A 21,713-nucleotide genomic window follows, 5' to 3' on the forward strand; every position below is an offset into this window, starting at 1 on the left:
GTCAACGTGGACGGAATTGGCAGACATTTTGAGACCTCGCTTCTATTATAGAGGTAATATTTTCCATCAAATTTTACTGCCGCCAAAATAGCGAGTGGTGCTTGGACCCTGACAATCGCTATTTGCAATGTAAATCACAAACGGCTGCTAAAGTCTCACAGCAGTTGAGACTTCCCATCAACTAAATCAATTTCAGACAAAAACAACGCGGTACCTTATTGTCTTGGTTGCAGACAATGATTATTTTCACATATTAACCTTTTTGCTCACAGTTTGGAAGTGACTGAAGAAACTAATGTCACCTGGTCATGTTCTCATAACATTAACTTAGGTTACCATCGAGGTGGCGGCAAGTGGTACGTTTCCTTTGGCTTCTTAAAGCTTTTATTTTTGAACAAATCTAGACTTTGAATCAGTATGAAATGCAGAGTCTACTGTGTTTGTAAAATGCTGCCGTCACATTTGTTGTGCTGATTGTTACGTGTTAAAAGCCATCACACTGGTTAGGATTAGAAACGTTGTACTGCATTGTATTTTATTTTAGAAGAGCCTCAAAATTAATTTTAAATGATATTGGTCTTGTAAAGAAAATATTCTGTGAATACTTCATGCTGTTTGCTGCACTGTGGAAGCTCCTAGTCTACACAAATATTGCCATAACGATGACACACCCGGCTTACAACTGGCTTTGTGAAGCTTTACAACTTGTGAACACTGGAATTCTGGGAATACTGGATAAAAGATCCCTATAATTCAAGTAAGATCCCTATAATTCAAGTAATACTTGAATTATGTCAGACTGTGAATTTGAAGGAAAACTGAAAATGACCAAAAGAACATTCTAAGGAATGCACGGGAAAAGGAAAATGTTACAATATGTTGTATTATTATAATACATATTATACAACATTATAATGTTGTAATATTATAATATAATATTATAATATTCAAGGGTTTGGATATCCTAGTGAGTGCCGTTCACCAAGGCATTGCTCATAAAAGGCCGTCCCTCAAAACTCAGCATCGGAGAAGGAAGGGCACTTGTGAGGGAAACAACAGAGAGGCCAGCAAGCACTTTCACAGAGTTGCAGAGTTCAGTAGCTGAGATTGGAGTGAAGGTACACCAGTTGTCAATAGCAAGAGCTCTGCATACAACTGGCCTGTATGGGAGGGTAGCTAGGAAGAAGCCATTGCTGAAGAAAAACTACATCAAAGCACATCTAGAGTTTCCCAGGAAGCATCAGAGTGACCCAGCTGAAGTGAGGGATAAGGCTTGGGGCAAGCCTAACACAGTCTATTACTCAACAAACAGCGTCCCTACAGGGAAGCATGGGACTAGCAGCACCTTTATGGATACTTTTCCTCAAGGAGGACTGAGCATCTTGTTAAAACTGAACAGTGGAACGATGGTGTAAAACACAGGGAGATGCAAAACAACCTGCTTCAGCCTGTCCAGACTATGTCCAGACCTCAATCAACTCAAGAATCAAGGTTTGCAATAAACAGAACATTTGTGTCATTAGCAATCCAAACCATTCTCATAACTGAAGGGGGGGTTAATGCCCTTCAGAGGCACTGGAACAACGACAAACTGGTTTTAACTGCAGTGTTGAAATATTTGATGATGTTCTGTGTTCAGACAATTAGTGACAATTCCCCTCACTGCAAATTCTCTTGGATTATCTCCCAATGCTGGGCTGGCAGGCTCATGCAACCATTTTCAGGTCATTTTTGCATTCTTGTTTTTGAAAAGCACTGCTGGTGTGGACAAAGGGGGGGGTCTACAAAAGAAATGTTACACAACCTGGGAGCCCATAAGTGAGACAGAAGTTATACGTGTACCAAAAGAACCTCAGAGCCATCATGTGACTAACTACGTTGCCATACACTGACAATACTGTAGATCTGAATTTACACACTGAGTGTGTACATGCACTCAATAAGCCTATCATATCTGATAACAGCACAAATCCAGTTTATTCAGATGGTCATGTAAACAGCATACTCCAATCTTAATCAGAGTCGTCTTCTTTTTTCGGCTGCTCCCTTTAGGGGTCGCCACAGCGGATCATCTGCCTCCACTTTAGGGGTCGCCACAGCGGATCATCTGCCTCCACCCAATCTTAATCAGAGTGAGGTCTAGAAATCTGATTAAGAGATCTGAAAGATTTCTCAGTGCATGCATACCCTCACATTCATTTCTTTCGGTTTTATCGGTCTGGGCATGTGTGAAAAATACGACTGCGGTACTGAAAAAGCAACAGCCGCTGTTTAAAACAACAGCCGCCAAAACACTTTTGGAGCGACGCTGAAACCAGACACACGCTTGACAGAATGAAGAACCTAAATACTTTTTCATATATTAGATAATGTATATTCACATTTTCCATGACATTCACTCAGCTTAAAATGTTAACAAAAAGCCATGCAATGATGTTTGACTTGTATGTTGCATTTGTCACATCTGATTCTGCAAGTTTGACAGCCTGCAAAGAAATCGCATTATTGCCCGACTCAGCAGCTTATGGTAACCATGCCCTAGAAGAGTTTGAGAAGACTTCTGAAAGACTAAAGTCTGACACCCTCTCACATCTAAAGACAGTGTCATGGTTTTTAAAGACTAGGAATCTTGCAGTGTCACTATTTACAAGACTGCACTAGATGTTTGAGATTAAGAGTTATTTCCCCGGGAAAAAACATCGATTATTCTTCAATAATAACATTCTTATAGTCCTCTGCGCATTTCCTTACATCACTGCTACACTCATCCATCCATCCATCCATCCATCCATCTATCCATCCATCCATCCATCCATCTTCTAAGCCGCTTCTCCATCAGGGTCGCAGGGGGGTGCTGGAGCCTATCCCAGTGGTCATTGGGCGGAAGGCAGGATACACCCTGGACAGGTCGCCAGTCCATCGCAGGGCAGTGTTTAATTTATGGACTTAATTAATCCTTGTATGTTTGGTTGGGGATGAGGCTAATTGGGCTCATAATTATAATACCCCCACCCCACTCCATCCCACTCCACCCTACCCCACCCCACAGACACACCTCCCACTTAGTCACATCATAGAAAATCTGGAAATGTTTGAGTAAGTAAGTACCGAGAAAAATGACAGTGAAAATTATTCACCACATGCCGAATAAGTCAAACTGCTGGTGAGTCTCTGAAGAGAACTGAGAAATAAAATCTAATGGGACCATGAATTACTCAGCATTGATGCTGTACTTGTTTCATTATTTCTCTCTGTTACATGAAAGCAGGATCTGATGCACATTTACCCTCCACGCTTTCTTATTTTTATCGACCCCTTTGAATGGGTTGCTGGGTTGTTGGGTTGCTTTTTAGCGGCGTGCGCAAGCATGAGCCCATCAGGAGCGCACTGACTGTGAAGAGCGTCCTTGGGACCATATAAATCAACAGCGCCCTCTCTGGGCGACAGGTCCACTTCTTAAACCACCGGGACTAAATCGGTGTTCAGTCAGAGCGCCTTCAGGCTGCTAGACAGTCCGCACTAATAGGACAAACTGCAGAAATGAGACAAAAGTCCCCTGTCCTGTAGAGCCCGTATGTAAACAACACACGCACTTTTTACACGTGAGACGCACCTGAGACCAGGTGCTTCAGTCCAAAACAAGGTGGGGGTGGGGTGGGGTGGTGGGGGTGGGGTGGGGTGGGGGGGGGGGCAGTGGCCCAGCCGCTGGATGTGGCATCCAAGGAAAACATGCATGCATACACGAGTGGCTCAAAGCGATGAAAAGATCGCTATTCGGTTAAATATGCTGTAAGGGTGGGTTGGGGGGGGGTGCAAGACAGTCAGACCCTGAATAACAGAAGATGAAGAGAAAAAAATCCGGAATCAAATCAAAAGCGTTCACAGCGGCTCGACTCTCCAACAGACACGTTTACCGGTCAGTAGGAGGATGAAAACACGTTTCACTGAAGACAAACGGCGAGAAGGCGAAAAAAGACGCTTTGGGTCCGTTTCTGACCGCGACCTGCCCCCAGGTCAGCTTCTCGACGGTGTGACTGAAGGCCCTTCAGCGAACCAAACCACATTTGGACAATAAAATTGAGTTTCAATGTGTTTTTTAACGACGACGTCAAGTTAAGTGATACATTTTTAATCCCACAAACGGGGAAACCTCTGCATTTAACCCATCCGTGAAGTGAAACACCACATAAACACTAGTGAATACACACACACACACACACACACACTAGGGGGCAGTGAGCACACTTACCCAGAGCGGTGGGCAGCCCTATCCACGGTGCCTGGGGAGCAGTTGGGGGTTAGGTGTCTTGCTCGAGGACACCTCAGTCACGGACTTTCAGCTCTGGGGATCAAACCGGCAACCTTCTGGTCACAGGGCCAGTTCCCTAACCTCCAGCCTACAACTGCCCCAGAGTGGCGAAGTGCTGGGATTCAAAAACAGCCCAAAGATATTTTGCTCATGCCAGAGAATTTAAGCGTTTAGAGGGAGAAATGATGCACCTAACAGGGCAGTAACTTCTAATGAGTATCACAAAATATAGCCGTTAGAATAAAAACTAACACACTCTGAAGCAACGACTCTAATTGTACTAATACTGATCTTATAAGCATGTTTGAAAATTCGCGAGAACTGCATTTACAAACTTTACAACCCCCTGCCTCCCTGCCTCCCCAGCTTGTCCCACAGCCGGCTGCTCCTCACCGAGTCTGTTGTCGCTCCGGGCCAGCGTGAAGGCCAAGCATCAAGCTAGGGGCACCTCAGGGTTGCATTTGCCCGGCTACAGGACCTTTACTGAGCAGCTTGGTGACCAAAACACGGTTCCCACACAAAGAGTCAGCGGGGTTCCCGGGCTGCTTGACTGACAGTGAAATACAGGAAAGCTGTGGTGAAGAACAAGCCTTTAAACCCTCCCCGCGGTAACCGTCCCTTAACATGCGAATGGGAGCTAAAGCAGCTGTGAAACGCTCACTGTAAACATTAGGACAAGTCACAGAGGCAGACACCAACCCTGCGAGCTCACATAGCGCAGACTGGCTTTGACCAAGTGCCTCTGCTCTTTCAGACAGCGGGCTCTGCTCACCACCAGCAGCCTGCAGCTCCTCAACTCCAGCCTGGAACCATCACCAGACTTCCACCTTCAGATGCAGCAGAAGGGAAAACGAACGGACTGTCAGATTTTCATCAGAAATCATTCTGCCGAAACTCTCCCAGTCCTGGTGTCTCATCTTACTGTAACAGTTTAAGAGGATTATTTCAACACAAACCAGTCCTGGAATAAAACTCAACAGCACACTTCCAATTCTAGACTACAGACACAAAAACACTGAATAGAAATCCCACCCCTTAAAAATAACCTGCAGCCAAATAAATAAATAAATAAACAAACAAACAAGCGAGGAACACTGATTCATTTCCATATGGAAGTCCATCATCGTTCTCCAGTGCTGTGGCGCCCTCTACAGTTTACTGATAAAATCACAGTTTCATTTAAAAACGTCTCTGGGCGATTTCTGTCCTTATGATTTTACAATATTACAATGTAAATCTCCAAAAATAGTTTTGAGGGTCAGCTCAATATGATCTAGTACTCTCTGAGAAGAAGAGACATGAGCACCAGCAACATAAACAGCTGTGTCACAAACGTCACTGCATCCATTCGTAAAGCAAATAAGTACTTAATGCAGGGTTTATTTAAAGTCAAGCTAAAATCAAAATTCACCTTTTTATCTTGTTAGTTCATGTGGCTGATCATATATAGTACAACGCAGTGGATCACTTTGGCTACGACACTGTGCACCAGCTGGCAGGGGAAAAATGTCATTAAGTTAATATTATTATGTTTCACCACCGAGCAAAAACACTCACTATGATTTCTGATCCCTGCTGACTTTAACCTTTTTTCATCGTAGCCATAAAATGCACTTGCTGGAAAAACTTAATTTATGTATTGTTTTCAGAGCAGGAGGCCCCCCCCTCTAAACCCTCATTGCTCCCCAGCAGCTCAACACAGAGCTGCTAACAGCCTTCTAGTCTTAAAGATACCCAGAAAATTTAATTTGATTGCATTCATTAAAAATATGTAGTTGTTTTCCATTCCAAAGGCCAAATTACCATTAAGGAGCCTGCAGACAGAAGCTGTTTGTTGGATGACTACCAGCTGGTTTACACTGAAGAGTCTGCTGTGTGCTGCACCGACTGCTTCACATTATGATCTAGTCAACTACAACAAGACTTTAAAAAAATTAGATAAATTAAAAAATTAGATAAAAAAAAAACTCCTAAGAGATCAAATGAATGTTCACGTGCACACCTTTAAAGAAAAGTAGCATTACGGCTAACAAGGATAGCAGTTTTTGTTATTTTGAATAGATCACTTTAATGAAAGCAACAGTACAACATAAAAAGGAGTAGACAACATAAAAATAATCTCAGAATAAAGAACAGTACACATTCAACAACACAGCAAGAGTTTCATCTGAATGATTATATGAATTTACAGATTTCCATTTGTAACCATTTAATGGTCGATTCAGCCTCACTTGACCGTTTGTTTGTTTTAAACATTTTAGGGTCACTCGTCCTCATTTCCGCATTTCATACCAAGGTGACAAAAATAACGAAGTCTGTTTTCTTGAAAGTGCCTTTTTTGTTACATAACGCACACTAGGCCTAACCATAAAGTGCTTGCCTATCCATAAACTACAGATAAGCAAAAATGGCAGGAAAAAGATATTCAACACCACAAGAGGCTCATACCATACAATATTACAGGGGAAACCGCGACCTCTGCTCCAACTGCAACAGCTGTTCTATTTTAAAGCTTTACTTAGTTCATTTCATTTGACAACTCTAACTGTGATGCACGTTCACAGCGTCAAATAAACACAGAAGCACGTAAACATAACGCAGAGGTGCCTCGATGAGCGTGAGAAATGTCATCAAAATAAAAAGCCAGCACAACTGACCATGACTGGGCATTTTATATATTTAAAATATATGATTTTATATATTTAAAATATTTTTATCCAAACAACGTAACCCCAAAACAAACCACCCAAACTAGAAATGCAGCCAAAGGAGCAACTAAAACATCTGCACCCTCTTTACCCAAAAGTGCGTGTGATTTCTGGAAGCCCACCCAAAGATTTAAGCTACAGACAAGCATGAGGGTATGCAATGCATACGGGGGGGGATAAAAATAAAAATAAAAACAGCAGATGATTTATTGCATGTTAAACCACCAGTTTTCAACACTACTCATAGATTTTGGAGCCACAGCATAAGAACACATAAGGAACTACTTGAGCATTAAGCATGTAATAGTGAAAGTTGAGTTGACTGTCTGGCACTTTTTGATTGTTTTTACACTGCAGACTTACTTCTAATTGCGTTAAAACTAGAGATGGCAAATCAGTGTCGATGAGTGTCAGCAGAAAATGCTGGATGGTTTGCTAAATGAAAAAGAATCAGATCAAATCTTGTAACAGATCTACTCTGAAATATCTCTCCCTCACACTACGTGACGTGATGACCGTAGCTGTGCGTTTCTTCCTGTGGGGTAGTAGAGCGTTTGAGTAGTGTGGGCATTATAGCCTCCTGTTAGATGATCATGTTAAGTGCTGCAATTTAAATGAGCTCGTTCTAAAAGTTTAGTAGGTTTTCAAGAAAATACAGCAGATCGATATTGGTGGATGCTCAATGTGTCAATACTGGTATTGGAAAAGAAAATGTGATATTGTGCAATTTCTAGTAAAAAGTGAAAGGAACTCAATGAAATCAAAATGTTGTACATGCTTCGGATAAAGACCTAACAGGTGGTTAGTTATTGTTCAGTGTCCAGTTACCACAGGCATGAATTTATGTTGCGATATTTGGTCAAACCTATGTGAGGGCATGGTCAGGTCTTACTATTTTGTAAAGACTTGTGAACTTCGGTGTCAAAATATCTTAACAGGAACCAATAGCCGTGTCAGTTTTAAGGGGGAATTCCACTGATTTTTCAAATTGTTTGCATAACTCAACTAAGATTCAGAAATGGTGCACTGCAGACTTTTTTTTTTTTTTTAACTACAGTGGTGGCAACGGAAACCAATGTCCCAACGATTACAACATAAATATATTCATTTTATTTACTATCCTAAATGACAACACACCTGTCTTCTGAGTTTTTATGCTATGTTGATAAAGGGTAAAATAGTGGGAGATTAAATAAAAATACAAAAAAAAAATTTTGGGGGGTTTTACCTGATGACACCCTGCGCATATATATGTGCACGCACACACACCTTTTTGCCATTACTGTTTATTTATTTATTTTAAAATACCTTTCAGGCCAAAACCTCATCTTAATACTACTGTAAACATTATCACAGATATCAGAGTTAGTACTAACTTTGTCAGGTAGCTTTTAGTGGCACTGAACTCTTCAGACTGGATCCCATCACCACCACTGTAAACATTTTGTGGTAAACGTCTCTACAACGGAGCATTTTATATTATGTTAGCCTTTTAATTATGCAGAAATTTAATTATGTAGAAATTTTATATTAAAATTACCCTTCACCATGAACCACCTTTCATGTTACTGGACATCTGAGATGAGGAACAACGTAAAGTGTTATATGCAGCCTAGTCAACCCGTAAGATGTGAGGGCTTCATTCCTGGTTTAAACTATGAGATCAGTAGGAGTTAAAGGTTTTCACTGAACACAAAACTGATTTTTGTCTTAATGAAAATCTTGTGAAAGTGCTCAAACCGAACCTTTGATGTCATATTGAATCTTTTAACATAGTGGCTCCATGCTCCGTGAGGTCTAGTGTCATTTAGTGATTTAATATGAACCCCAAAGTGAACTTTCATACCATACTGATACACATTTAATACGTCTTTGTCTTTTATAGAATAATTCTGGACAATAAAAGACCACTGGCCAGCAGAGGCTGTTTTTACACTTCATCCAAGATTTGAAAGTTCCATTAGCATAATATATTAGTTCATTCAGCATATATCTCTGTCTCAGGCCTAAGCTCAGAGTGGAGAAAGCCTCCTTGGCCCACAGCTGTGGAGTATAATCTGTTACTATGAGGGGGCATGCAGCCATAGTTAGGAAAAATGCCAGTCCCCATTCGACTGGGCTTGGGTACTTTTGCCTGCACAGACACGTAGCCATCGATGTAATCAGAACGAGACGGCACAAACATGCTACGAGTCCTCGCCCTGTTCTGGATGGGATACGACAGTCTGTGATCTCGGTCCAGAGTCATTTTGGCACGGCCAGGTGGCTGGCGACTTTTCACACTCTGCGATCTCTCCGACCTCTGCAGATCATGGCCCTTAACCCAAACATACTGGTAGTCCTCTTTAGGATAACTTCTGAGGGTCTTATACATGGGCTTGTCCTGGTTGTGAAATCGTGCACTGCTACTCTCAGAAGAATCGGTGTGTTTAAAATCTGGGCAGCTGTATTCCTTATGCAGAGTCAGGTTCCGTGGCAGTGGCTGGGCCTCCAGAACGTGCTGTGGGTAGTTCATCATGGAGCGGCTCTGCTTTAGCATTAGTGCTGCTTTGGCACCAGGCCTACTCCCCTGCCTCTCCAAACGGACGGGGAGGGATATGTCAGGCTCAGAAAGTGGATGCTCAGGGGAGTAATGGGACACCATGGTAACCCTGTATTTCCCGTCAGCACCTTCGGTAGAAATCAGCAGATCTTTACCTGAATCGGATTTGCTTCTCATGTGCACTGTTTCTTGACACCTCCGTGTTCCTTTCTGAAGATGGGGCTGGTGCACAGCAGGTTCTGGCAGGTGCCTTTTCCCAATATTTCCTTGTCTATTGGACTGACTGAAATGTTGGTCAGACATACCAGAATCCAAAGTTTCGTACAGAGCAGTGTTTTTCCCTCTAGTGCCAACCTCTTGTTTTATGAAACTAGCTTCTCTGCTGAAGGGCGGGTTGAGGCGTGGATTGTGATAGTTTTCAATACTACTCATCACCCTGCCAGGATGAGGGGGCAGCCTGCGGAGGGTGTAGGAGTGGCTGTATCCGTGACTGTCTACTCTGTATTGATCCACATTGTTATATCGAGCCTCTGAATAGGGGCTGTACCTATACTGAACTTTGCCGTCCTCAAAGTAAGGCCGCACATGGTGAATATCTGAGGGAACCGGTATTTGGTAAAGATTGTTCTGGCAGGTGGGATGCTGGTAGAAGAAAAATTTGTCCTCAGGTGGGGCATGCATGGAACGCACCCTACGAATGGTGGGGTACACAGAGGCACCATCCATTGGTGGGTATCTTGGTCCACCATGTCTGTAGAAACGACTTGGGGAGTACTCATCCCTCTGTTGACCTTTGTATTTAATGGACTGGTGGAGTGACCTCGGTGCCAGGGTGTTGTAGTGGTCCTTGGAAGGAATCTTAGCCTGGTGCTGCACATAATCAGGCTGAATATATGAAGTGTTCTGCCCCACTGGACTTGACCAGTGCAGGGGGAACATGTGTCCTGAAGACCTCAGAATATTCTCCTCTTTGGGGCTGTACTGGTAATTCTGAGGTGACACTGGAGCATGCGGAAGAACCTCATGCACGGAAGCTGGCATGGAAGCTTCAGCTAATATGGCACGGAAGTTGGACGCGTTGGCAACCTGCTTGCTAAGAAGAGTAGTTGTAGCTGACTGATCCTCAGTTGCGCAGTGCAAAGAGCTCTCTGTCTGAGAGACAGAGGGCTTCAGACTCTTGTAGGAGTCCATGTCAGAGCTTTGGCCCAGGCCACTACCTTCTGTACCAACTCCAACATGCCGGACGTTCTCTCTCATGGCCGTATGGCTCTCGGGGGCTTGCTGTGTGTCTAGACCTTTAACAACAGATAAGTTCTTGGGGAGCACATTGGTCCCATGACTTGCAGAAGATACATCACCTCCATCAGAGTAGCTAAGTCCACTCTCACTGCCATGACAGGCGCAGGTGCTCTGCAGGCTCCCTGCCTCTGTGCGGCTCCCAGTGGAAATAGTGCTTGAAGGACCTGCAAAGGGTTTGCAGTTGACACAGCGATCTTCTCTATTAGCAGAAGATGTCTGAGGTTGTAGAGAAGATGGTGGGGCCCACTGTAACATAGAGAGTGGATCCTGGAGATGAACTGGAGAGAGAGGAGTAGGTGGTTCAGAACTCCCTCGCTTCCTCAGTTGGGTGGCCTGCTGGGCAGACTCAGCCAAGGCTAGGGCCAATATACGGGCAGCACTCTTCACTGCAGGTTGGGGGGTTATGAGAGACACAGACCTCACCAGACCTGGAGTGCAGTCAAATGTCACTGCACCTAAACATTGGAAAAGGAAAGTAAGAAACATATGAACTATGAAACAGCAAAACTATACATAAATGAAAACAAGAAGGTGATCATCCTGTATAAACAAAGTGGGCTCATTTCAATATTTTATTGAAGCTACAGAACTATAAAGTAACAGAACTATAAAGTAGACAAAGCAACATTTAAAACGGCCTTTATCTCTGCATATTAAATAGGGGTGTAATGATTTCTGAAACCAAGATTAAAACCACAAGACAAGCATCCACAGTCTGGTGTCACAGTTCTGGAAGATGGAACTGCAATACCCTCCTCATCCCCAAACCCAACCTGCTGCCTGTTAAGCTTCTTCTCCCACCCATAGTTTTAAGGCAAAGTTAGAAGTCTTGCCTTATTTGTCTTTTTGAAAGATTATAGTAGTTCTGATTACTGTCTGAATGGTATGATCGAACTCCATTCTTCCACATAATAACTGAAGACTGAAACCTTGGCCTCACTAGTACCATCTTGTGGATTAAGATGGAAATGCATTTTGTTACTTTAAGCTAACAACAAGCTTAATATAGATTATTAATAACAAAACATCAACACCTGAGCCATGCACCAATATTAAACCCAAAATAACATGATTGTATAATGTCTCAATTTCTTCTTCCCACCCCTAGTTTTAAGGTAAAGGCCTTTGAACTGACCTGATTCTGCTTGCTTCACTGGCTGAGCTTGTTCACTGTGAGTTTCATCTAGGGTTTCACTCGTTGCCTGACATAAGGATGAGAGCTTATGTTGACCCTCTTCACTTCTTGCTGACTCACTGGACTTGATCAGAGGTGAGATCCCCTGAGTGGGGGGCAAAGACAGACCTTTCGTCTCCAAAGCTTCCTCTGAGTTCTGGATCAGGCCCTCTGGAACGCTCTCAGAAGACTCAAGTTCTACTTTAGCTTTAATCGCTGGTACAAATTTCCCTGAAGCTGACTGTCTGTGATTTGCATCCTCCATGGCCTTTGGGATGACGTCAGATGCAAATATAGGACTGGTGACTTTGTTCAAAGGTTCTGACTCACTGGAGCTACCTCCATTCTTCCTTCTGCTGTCCCTCTTTCTTCCATCAGATACAGTGGACTGTACAGCTGGAGGTGCACTGCACTGAAAGGACATGGGGTCAAAGTCTAGAGAGGCCATGCCAAGAACAGCGTCAGCAGAGTGAGGGGGTGATATGAGAGCAGGCACACAAGAGGTGGATACGGCTGGGTCCTTTCTGCTGTCTTTTTGGCCAGACTGGAAGTCTCTGTGGATTTTGCTGTTCAATAGCTCTTCATTGAAGGAGCTGGACAGGGCATCACTAGTGGACCGAGGTCTGCGTGGTCGATAGACACCTGATCCGCCTGAAAAAGAAAAGAAGTTCACTTGACATGGGGAAGCAAAAAACACTGATCATAAAAATGAACACTGAAAAAATTATATCTGACTTTACCATCAAAGTTATGTGAAGAGAGAGATTCTTCACTTTTTGCTGATCGCAATGTTCCAGTGTCTCCTCTACCACCTGAAAAAGTCAGTCATACCTCCATCTAAACATTTTTAATCTTTCAGTGCATTACACTTACTATACACTTGAAATATTGTAAACAATCTGTGCAATGCACAGGCAAAAGTGTTAACCTGGGAGGGCCATGGTCTTTATCTCGTTGGGCTCACTGGGATGGCGGTGCAGTTTGCGCTTAGCTGTGGTGGACGATTTTCCCATATTGAAAAATGAACGCCAGCTTGCCACAGGAGATTTCTTCACCTTGGCCTTCTTTCTATGGGCACATACAGTATTATCACACAACAAGTACAATACACAAGGTTTGTACTCTGTAGACATTTATGGAACAAAATTCGCACAGAGACGGCAGTTGCTTAGTTAAGAAAAAAAAAAATCCTCAATACACAACAATTTGACCATATAATCACTGCAGCCTAGTCTTAATCAAAACTAAGCCTAATTAGTTTCACATTTATGAAAAAAAGATGAGCTTCAAAGACCATCAGTATCAGACTCCAATGTTGGAAGACTCAAACTGTTTAATGGACATAAAACCTTAGACTTCAGAATAGTTGAAGATAATGTGTGTTTTAGATAGATAAATAAGGTATGTAATAATGAAAAAAATATTGCAAATAGATTATTACTGTATATAATTTACAATATACAGTAATTTACTGTACAGTGGGATCCAAAATCCAGTAGTAAGAATGCTTCTATTTTATTTTATTTTCTAATTTAATATATTTGTTTTTTGTTACAAATTCTATTATTGGCATACCAACTTGAGTAAGAAGTAGAATGTAAAATAGCACATAATATTATAATATTACATAATTTCCTGAATTTCTTGGTATTTCTTCTATGTGTACTTTTTGCTTTAATGACTGTGGGTGCCCCCTGGTGAGCCTGGTTCCTCCCAAGGTTTTTCCTCAGTTCCACTGTTGCCCCTGGCTTGCCCACCCGGGGGGTTTCTGTACATTCTTACAGTCCTGCTGAAACTTTGTCTTTTCCGAAATTCTGTAAAGCTGCTTTGTGACAACATCCATTGTAAACAGCGCTATACAAATAAATTTGATTTGATTTGACTGTGTACACTCAAGCTGGCATGAACTACAAAAGTTTGTGTAGAGGCTCTGATGAGCCAGCAGAACACCTGCTTAAATGGAAGGGATAAGACCTTTTTGGGCCTTAACATGAGTGATGTCGCAATTTTTCATTTTTTTTTTCAAAATTCTAAATCTTTCTGTTGTTGTTTTAATGGGAGGAAATATATATATATATATATATATATATATATATATATATATATATATATATATATATATATATATATATAGACAGAGAGAGAGAGAGAGAGAGAGAGAGAGAGAGACCTCTGGACTTCACTGTATGATAACCAAAAATATTATATAAGTAAAACTTCAAAATAAGTAAAAACATTAAAAAAACATTCTAATGTCAAGTGTACCTTCAAAGTTACATAAGAACAAAAATTATTAATATAACAAGATTCCAAACTTTTGAATGGAAGCCTATAACACTGTTCCAAGAAACAAAAGCTCCTCTCAAAGCAAGAAACAACCCACACTTCCTTAATGAAGATAATGTCTTATTCAACATGTAAAAACCCTATACATTTATGCAGTGGTTTAGTACACGCAAATGGACACACCTCTCCATAGGGAACTCTATGATGGTGTGGAACTTTCCCTGTAGGGCGGCTGGACCCTCGCCTACTTCAATGTACTTGCTGTCGGGGGACACAGGAGAGACGAGCTGAGCCTGAGTCCGAGCCTGCGCCTCCTCCAGAGAGAGCAGCTTAGTGGATGGCGAGCACACCAGCAGCGATTTTGGCCGGGACAAAGTGCTGTGGCCTGCAAACACATTATTAAAATGTGTCAATTTAAGGTCTTCATTGAAAAATCAATCTAGGCAAGTGAGCAGCCAGTAGTGGAGTGAAACAAAGGTTTGTTTTTTGTTTGGTCTAGGTACCTGTGCTCTCACGGATCAGAGTGCTCAGTCTGGGGCTGAAGAGCACATCAACATGATTCAGGATGAATTCTACCACGACTGACTGTATGCGAACCTCCATGAACGCAGACGTGCCACTGAAGCAGGCCGACTCAATTTGCTTGGACCTGCAACACACAGATACAAATAGGAAAGTGAACATATTCTCCATGTTTAATGTTTCCCTTTGGCTACAGAAAACAGCACTTCAGTACCAACTACCTCAGTGCAATTATTAACAAAAAACATGGGAAAAATAATTACAAATCGCTACTGTAGAGATTTAGTGGACACAGCGTTCATTGTTACTGTACCAAAATGGTTTGCAAGCTGCAGCAATTCCTGACAGACTTGCTTTACATACAAATCTCTATATACAAATCTGCTTATTCACACAACTCAAATCACCTGAGAAGATTGGGAGCCCAGACAATTGCCAAGTTTTTGCAATGCATGTTGGTAACATAGCTAAAGGTCGCCATGCGGGACAAGTGCCTCATAAGGAACTCAAGAGTTCTGAAAAATGGAAAACAAGAGATCTCATTTTAAACAAACATATAATCATCTATAGGTCTATTTTGAGATTTATTTGGTAGATGTATATAAGGTGAAAATACACAATAGAATGCTATTCTCAGTCTGGTCACTAGAGTGTGCTGTGCACCAAACAAACCTGTAGTGCGGAGGAGGCAACTGCTGGATAACATCATGAATTTTGACCAGTCTCTCATCATCTGTGGCTGCTGATACGGCATCCTATGAACAGACACATGCACAAAAAATATATTTATATATTCGACTACACAACCTGTGATTATAATGTACTTTAGCCAGGATATATTAGACTTGAAAGATTAGTGTGTTAAATCCCTAATGCCTTTGTGCTTACTGAGAATTTGTCATAGAGCTGGTAGGTGAGAAGGGGGTTGGGAAGCTCACGGAAATAGAGCTTGCACAGGGAGCCTACAGAGTGGATGTCCTGGATATATGCATCCTTAGTGAGGTCTGGAATGTGCTCGGAGTCAAACTCATGCCTACGGAAAACAGGAGAAGATGCATATGCATTTATTAATTTATATTCAATACTGTGATCAAGTTAGAGACGATCCTACATTTATTTAATTTCCAATCAAAACAGACATTATTCACAAATTCTTATTTTTTTTTTACAGAAGATATTTCTGAGGTGACTTTCCAAAACTGGAGTTCAAAACATTATTACAAGATGGGGCTCTTAACAACCATGCCAGTCCTGCTAGACCACCAGAACCGTCACCATCAAAAACAACACTTAAAGCGCTCATCTTTAAGAGAGAGGAGAAAATCAAGCTGCACTCTTGCTTCAGTCCTGAAAAAAATCCAAAGATAAATCTTTCCATCCTTCCACTGTGAGAAGACAACTCAATGCTGTGGGTCTGAAAGCTTGTGTAGGTGCTAAGAATCCCTTACAGAGAAAAAGAAAACCAAAGAAGCTGACCACCTGAGAGTGCAGACCACATCACTTAATGTCTTTGGGATTACCTGGATCATGAGAAACTTCTAAGACTAAACTCTGGACGCGTATGAAAAATATCCCTGCAGATGTCTTTGAAAAAGTGAAAGCAAGTCTCTAGAAAAGAACAGAAGCTGCAATGAAGGCGAAGAGTAGACACATTAAAAAAAATATTTTGTTTAGATGTTGAGGTTTCTGTTAGATATTATTAATGTCCTTTAAACTGGAAATTACATAAATGAATGATGGTCTTCCACACAGTGTGGTAATAGAACAGTTGATTCGCTATTTATTGCAGTGGCTCTTAGCACCAGTCTATGTTTGTTACTTGTATTTTGTCCATCTGATCTGATTTAATTCATCAGGCAATTATTAAGGGATTAAGAGACACTGATTTATTGCATTCATTTTTTATTTCTTACCGCAGTTTCTGAATATTGGAGGCAATCCCAGACAAGCGGTAAATTCCATCAACAACCCCATGCTTTTCAATGAACTCAGCGCAGCTCTTGATGACTTGAGGAACTGGATGATAAAAATACAAACATATACGTATATGTTTATGTATATATATATATATATGATGTATAACACATGGCTGTTGTATCTTGCATCAGCGTTCTAATGCTTTTGATTTCTGCTCACCATCATGGCCTGAATTGAGGAGGTGTTCTCCCAGGTCGCAGCCAAACACTCTCTCCCTCAAGATCCCTCGCTGCTTCAGCTTCTGCTTGGTGGGTCGTGACTTCATGAAAGTCCGCAGGAATGTGATCAGCTTCCCATGCTTCTTAGACACTGATGGACACCAATACTGAAACCTTAAACTAGTTTGAGTAACATGTGTCTGTGCTGACCAAATGTATTTTAAATGATACTATGTGAAACTCTGAGCATTTTAAAAAGATGCTGCAATAATAAATGGCCCAAAGCTTCTTTAATATAACAAGCAAAGCAGGGAGTAGAATGACTGATGGCGCTTGTATTTTCAAAGCTGTAGTGCTATACACAAAATGAGTGAGTCCTAGGGGACTCCATTTTCCCACAGCAATTTAAAATACAAATAAGCTTAAATGCTTCTAAATCCTTGGTTTCATTCATATCGTCTGATTATTTTCAGTGAACTCCATCTGCAGTTCTTTCATTCAACTGATTAACCCTGTAGAACATACCTGGTTTGGGCAGTGAACTGGTCACATGTGGAGGGACTTTTTCACTGATTAGTTCCACACATTCACAAGGGAAAAATCCCACCTGCACAGAAGCAACAACAGTTGGGAGAACAGCTTCAGATATAATTGACATATATACAAAAATACTTTTCATATCTGAACTACAGAAAACACAAAAGCACTTTTTGCTTCTACTCACAAAGGAATATCATTCGCACACAGAAGCATTTATTTTTGGTTAGAAGAACCAACTATTCTCTCATACAGTTTAGCACCTCTGAGTGCTAGAAAGGTCACAGAGCTCCAGTTCATATTACTGTGATTGATAACTTTGCTACACTCCCCTGGATAATGAGTGTGCAATGAAATCAGCACTAAAATGTTTAAGCCTGATTCTGGATTAAGGTAGAATTTTTAAAGATAACACTTATCACTCCTTCTTTTGATGTCATCAAGAAGAATACCACGGTCAGAAAAGTAAAACAAACAAAACAATATCTTTCTGGTATGCAAAATGTTGCCCACACCTGAAAGCCATGTTTACCCCTCCACCAGCCAGTGTCCTCTTTGGGAGGCATATCGATGACTGAAACTATGTCTCCAACCTAAAAACAGAAGAGACAGCAAATTGCATTGGCTGATTAAAAGAAAAAATATTAATTTAGAATCAAATAAAAGTGCAAAACCTGGGCTAAAGGGGGTCACCTCAAAGGAGAGCTCGTCAGCAGCCTGGGCTGTGTAGCGCTTTATGACATGAGCAGCAGCAACCGCTGGAACATTAATGGAGGATTCATCATGGACCAGCAGGTGGTTTCCTTTATTATCAATCTGAGAGAGAGAGAGACAGAGAAAGAGAGCAAGAGAGGCCAGCAATGAAATCCACTGATGTGATTAAACAAGAATGAACAGTTCACCTTCTGCCCTAAAATCAACAGGATGAGCTAATATAGAAAAAAGGAGGGACATTATCTTTTGTTAACTGCCTTTGTATGCTGCTTTCTGTTGTATATAATGGCAAAAGGCTACACCATACATTCAGAGTATGCACAGTGAATGAAAAACAGGTATTTCTAGTACTAAACATTAAACAGTGCCTTCTACAAAAGATCAAATCACAGACCACTGTTTGCGCTCAGCATGCTGACTCATTATACTCAACGAGTGTTCATTCTCACAAGTATATATAATTTTCTGTTAAGTTCAACTATTTCTTGAGAAAATATCAAGTGCTCACCAGTACAATTTGCCACAACTGAAAGTCAAACAGGAATTGCACTATGAAGCACTGTAATTCCAATATATTTTACATCCAAATAGTTTTGGAGCACACAACGGCCTACCAGATCCATTGTGTCTGTGAAATACAATATGATTCAGGAACAAAGACGCCTTGTATTTGTAAAATGACTAATGTTACAGGAGAATATGGGTGTGAGAAAATTGCTTCGGCTTTGAAACACAAAGTTGGTTTGAACCGGCTTGTACTGTCTGGTAAACACTGTACAGAACGAAACTGTACAGTTTTCAGAATGTAACTGCAAGTAAACACCTACATATCCCACCATTCCAAGTACATAAAAAAGCATGTTGTGTATTAATTTATTAGAAAAGCAATTTCAAGCTCACTGGACTATTAGAGCTCACAGCAAAAGTGGAATCGACTGGCGCACTCTTGTATACTCTACCTCCATCCATGTCAATGCGGGCCCACAGTTTATCTTGTTGTCAGCAATGGCTGAGAGGCGAGAAAGGTAGGCAGTAAGCATCTGGGAAAGAGGCTGAGGAAGCAAGAGGAGAGACAGCTGAACACAGAAAGTAATGCACTCCTCAATTTCACTAAAAAGCTGACCTAACTACACTCCAAAGCATTTGTATCAATCAGCTTAAATACATTACACTGTAGTCTCTTTCCATTAGAGAAATGTTGTCAGCGTGCTTTTCTCTCCCTCAGCTACTACCACGTCCTTTTCATTCAAGAGCCAAGTGGGTTTGTATAATATAAAAGTCTGGAACTGCAGTTCAAAAAACTGGAATCAATGTTTTCACAACAATATAAAAGCAACTATGCAGAAGTATAAAATCAGTTCATTACACTTATCCTGTGCAACTTCATGGGTTTTAAATAGTTACAATGACAATTCAGATACGTCCAGAATGATCAACACAGCTACTGCAGATGATCCTAAAAAGGCTGAGAAATACTGTGAATTAAATGAAAACAAAGTTAATGTCCAGAATTAATTATAGTGGGGATCAACTCTCAAGGCAGATGACTTGGCAAAAATAGAATCTTATTTAATAACTTTTTTATTTAATAACTTTTTTTATTCAGTAACTTTTTTTTCACAGAAGTCTTAAATATTGAATAAAAATATTATGTTTAATATCGGTATAGTTAAACTCTAACCACAGACATTAGTATTACATATAAAATAACAAAAATTGTTAATATGTCAAATTATTCCAAACTTTTGTATTAGTATTTATTTTTGGTACTTTTAGTATTTATTTTTATTTTTGGTATTTTTAGTATTTATCTATAGGTTTTTTGTAATGTTCTGTGCCAGTAACGGCATCCACATTTTCCTTCCATATAGAAAAAAAAACAATTCTACGCCTCTTTGGTATTTCTTTTTAACTTGATCTGTCAATGTCTTGTCTATTGCTGTAAAACATCATCAGCGTCTGTTTCTTAAATTAGTATTACTATTAGGTAACGTACATTTTTAAATAGTTTCTCTCTTTTTTCAATCAAATATTAATCAAAATTATTTTGCCACTGACTGTGATTTAAACTGTGGAACAACACGAAACAAACAAAAAAATCTGTCTACAATCCTCTCTATAGACATAGGAGTACTATTAGCCTGTAACTTATAGCTACAACTCATGACAAAGAGAAATATGAGGGGGTGTTACCTCTGAATTGTCCGTCAGGCTGTCAAATCGGGGCAGCTCCGTGAGCCGAGAGAACCTTCTGTCATAAATACAGAGATGGAGGTGCTTGTCAAGGACACGAAAGTCTTCATACGTCCTTCTTACAATCCATTTCCGGCCCTGGCGCACAGAGATTGGGGTATATCACATCAACAGAGCACAATGTAGGGAGAACAGAAGAGCTTTTGACTGAGAATAACCTTCAAATCACCTCAGAAAAACTGTGGAGAATGGAGGCTGGGTGGAGTCTTACTGAGTCTCATAGAGGCTTATGGCGTTAGCATCATTCTACAAACAAAAACACTAGTGGGTTGAAAATGCTAGGTCTAAACTTAACTGGCCAGTTGTGGATTTTGCCCTGCAGCATTGAGAATTCACACAGCTAGATAACAAGATTTGCTCCAGTAGAGAAAAGATGACTCCTTATCAGTAGAGCAGCACACATCTCATAGGACTGAAATCCCCCAGCACTCTTACACACAGTTTGGCCTCAATATACCTCATTCCAGAAAATGGAGCTCAAAGCATATATATTTAGAAGTTCTTAAGATCTTACCTTCTATTATTGTGGGATACTTCTCATATTCACAAAACCTTTCCTATTCATATAGTTACATATATAGCTCTTCCTTCAACCTCCGGTTTATCCATGCAAAGTCTCTCTACTCCAAACATCTTGTCTCTTTCTAAACTCACAATCAGACTAAGGGAAGGAAAAAATGACTAAGGGCATTGTGGTTGCTTTGCGTTTTTGATCTGAACAGAGTTCTTTTTATAACTTCCCCTCTTCGACCATAATGGCAAAGCTTGGTTTCAGAACTGTTGCCATAACAAACCAGTGATCCAGAGTGGTGCTTTCCTCTCTAGAACCCTACAGAGCTCTCGCACATGTATCCACATGGAGTCTTATCGGTGTTGATTTTTCTCTAACGAGCACAGCCGTACCTGGCAGCAGATCTGGACGAGATACACAAGCTCCTTTGAGTCTGGGCTGCTGCGCGTCAGATCATTCTGATCCTTGGCCAGAGAGAGCTAGGGAGAGACAGAGGAGAGAGGAATGATTAAGGAGGGAGATGGACAGCCCAGGAGCTGGATCTAAGCACAGGAAGAGTCATGTCAGCAGTCTCAGCTCTCACATGGAAGGTAGGTCTTTTAAAGCTCTTCTAAATGGTACAGAGAAAAAGAGACAATGAGGAAAACACTGGGAGCTAAACCCGCATGAGTGAATTAAATATTTATGAATTAATACACAAGGAGCCTCCCGGAACAGTGCCAT

At 41.1% G+C, this 21,713-nt stretch overlaps 1 protein-coding gene across 2 annotated transcripts in view; it reads right to left on the reverse strand.

Annotated features, from left to right (window-relative positions):
• Positions 1-7,987: 7,987 nt before the first annotated feature.
• Positions 7,988-21,713, reverse strand: part of arhgap32a (Rho GTPase activating protein 32a) — a 33,143-nt gene continuing 19,417 nt past the window's right edge. For both annotated transcript variants that reach the window (XM_017711067.2, XM_037546734.1), the window contains 17 exons: positions 21,383-21,469; positions 20,420-20,557; positions 19,186-19,278; positions 18,206-18,328; positions 18,028-18,105; positions 17,501-17,582; positions 16,977-17,126; positions 16,754-16,856; positions 15,729-15,873; positions 15,513-15,595; positions 15,248-15,355; positions 14,822-14,967; positions 14,502-14,703; positions 12,961-13,100; positions 12,773-12,844; positions 11,994-12,683; positions 7,988-11,313 (listed from right to left, as the gene is read on the reverse strand). In XM_017711067.2, coding sequence (XP_017566556.2) covers positions 8,996-11,313; positions 11,994-12,683; positions 12,773-12,844; positions 12,961-13,100; positions 14,502-14,703; positions 14,822-14,967; positions 15,248-15,355; positions 15,513-15,595; positions 15,729-15,873; positions 16,754-16,856; positions 16,977-17,126; positions 17,501-17,582; positions 18,028-18,105; positions 18,206-18,328; positions 19,186-19,278; positions 20,420-20,557; positions 21,383-21,469 — 4,758 coding nt within the window. In that variant the 3' untranslated portion in view covers positions 7,988-8,995. The remainder of the gene's footprint in view (positions 11,314-11,993; positions 12,684-12,772; positions 12,845-12,960; positions 13,101-14,501; positions 14,704-14,821; positions 14,968-15,247; positions 15,356-15,512; positions 15,596-15,728; positions 15,874-16,753; positions 16,857-16,976; positions 17,127-17,500; positions 17,583-18,027; positions 18,106-18,205; positions 18,329-19,185; positions 19,279-20,419; positions 20,558-21,382; positions 21,470-21,713) is intronic.

Source organism: Pygocentrus nattereri, chromosome 17, assembly GCF_015220715.1.
Source record: "Pygocentrus nattereri isolate fPygNat1 chromosome 17, fPygNat1.pri, whole genome shotgun sequence".
NCBI classification, from domain to species: Eukaryota; Metazoa; Chordata; class Actinopteri; order Characiformes; family Serrasalmidae; genus Pygocentrus; species Pygocentrus nattereri.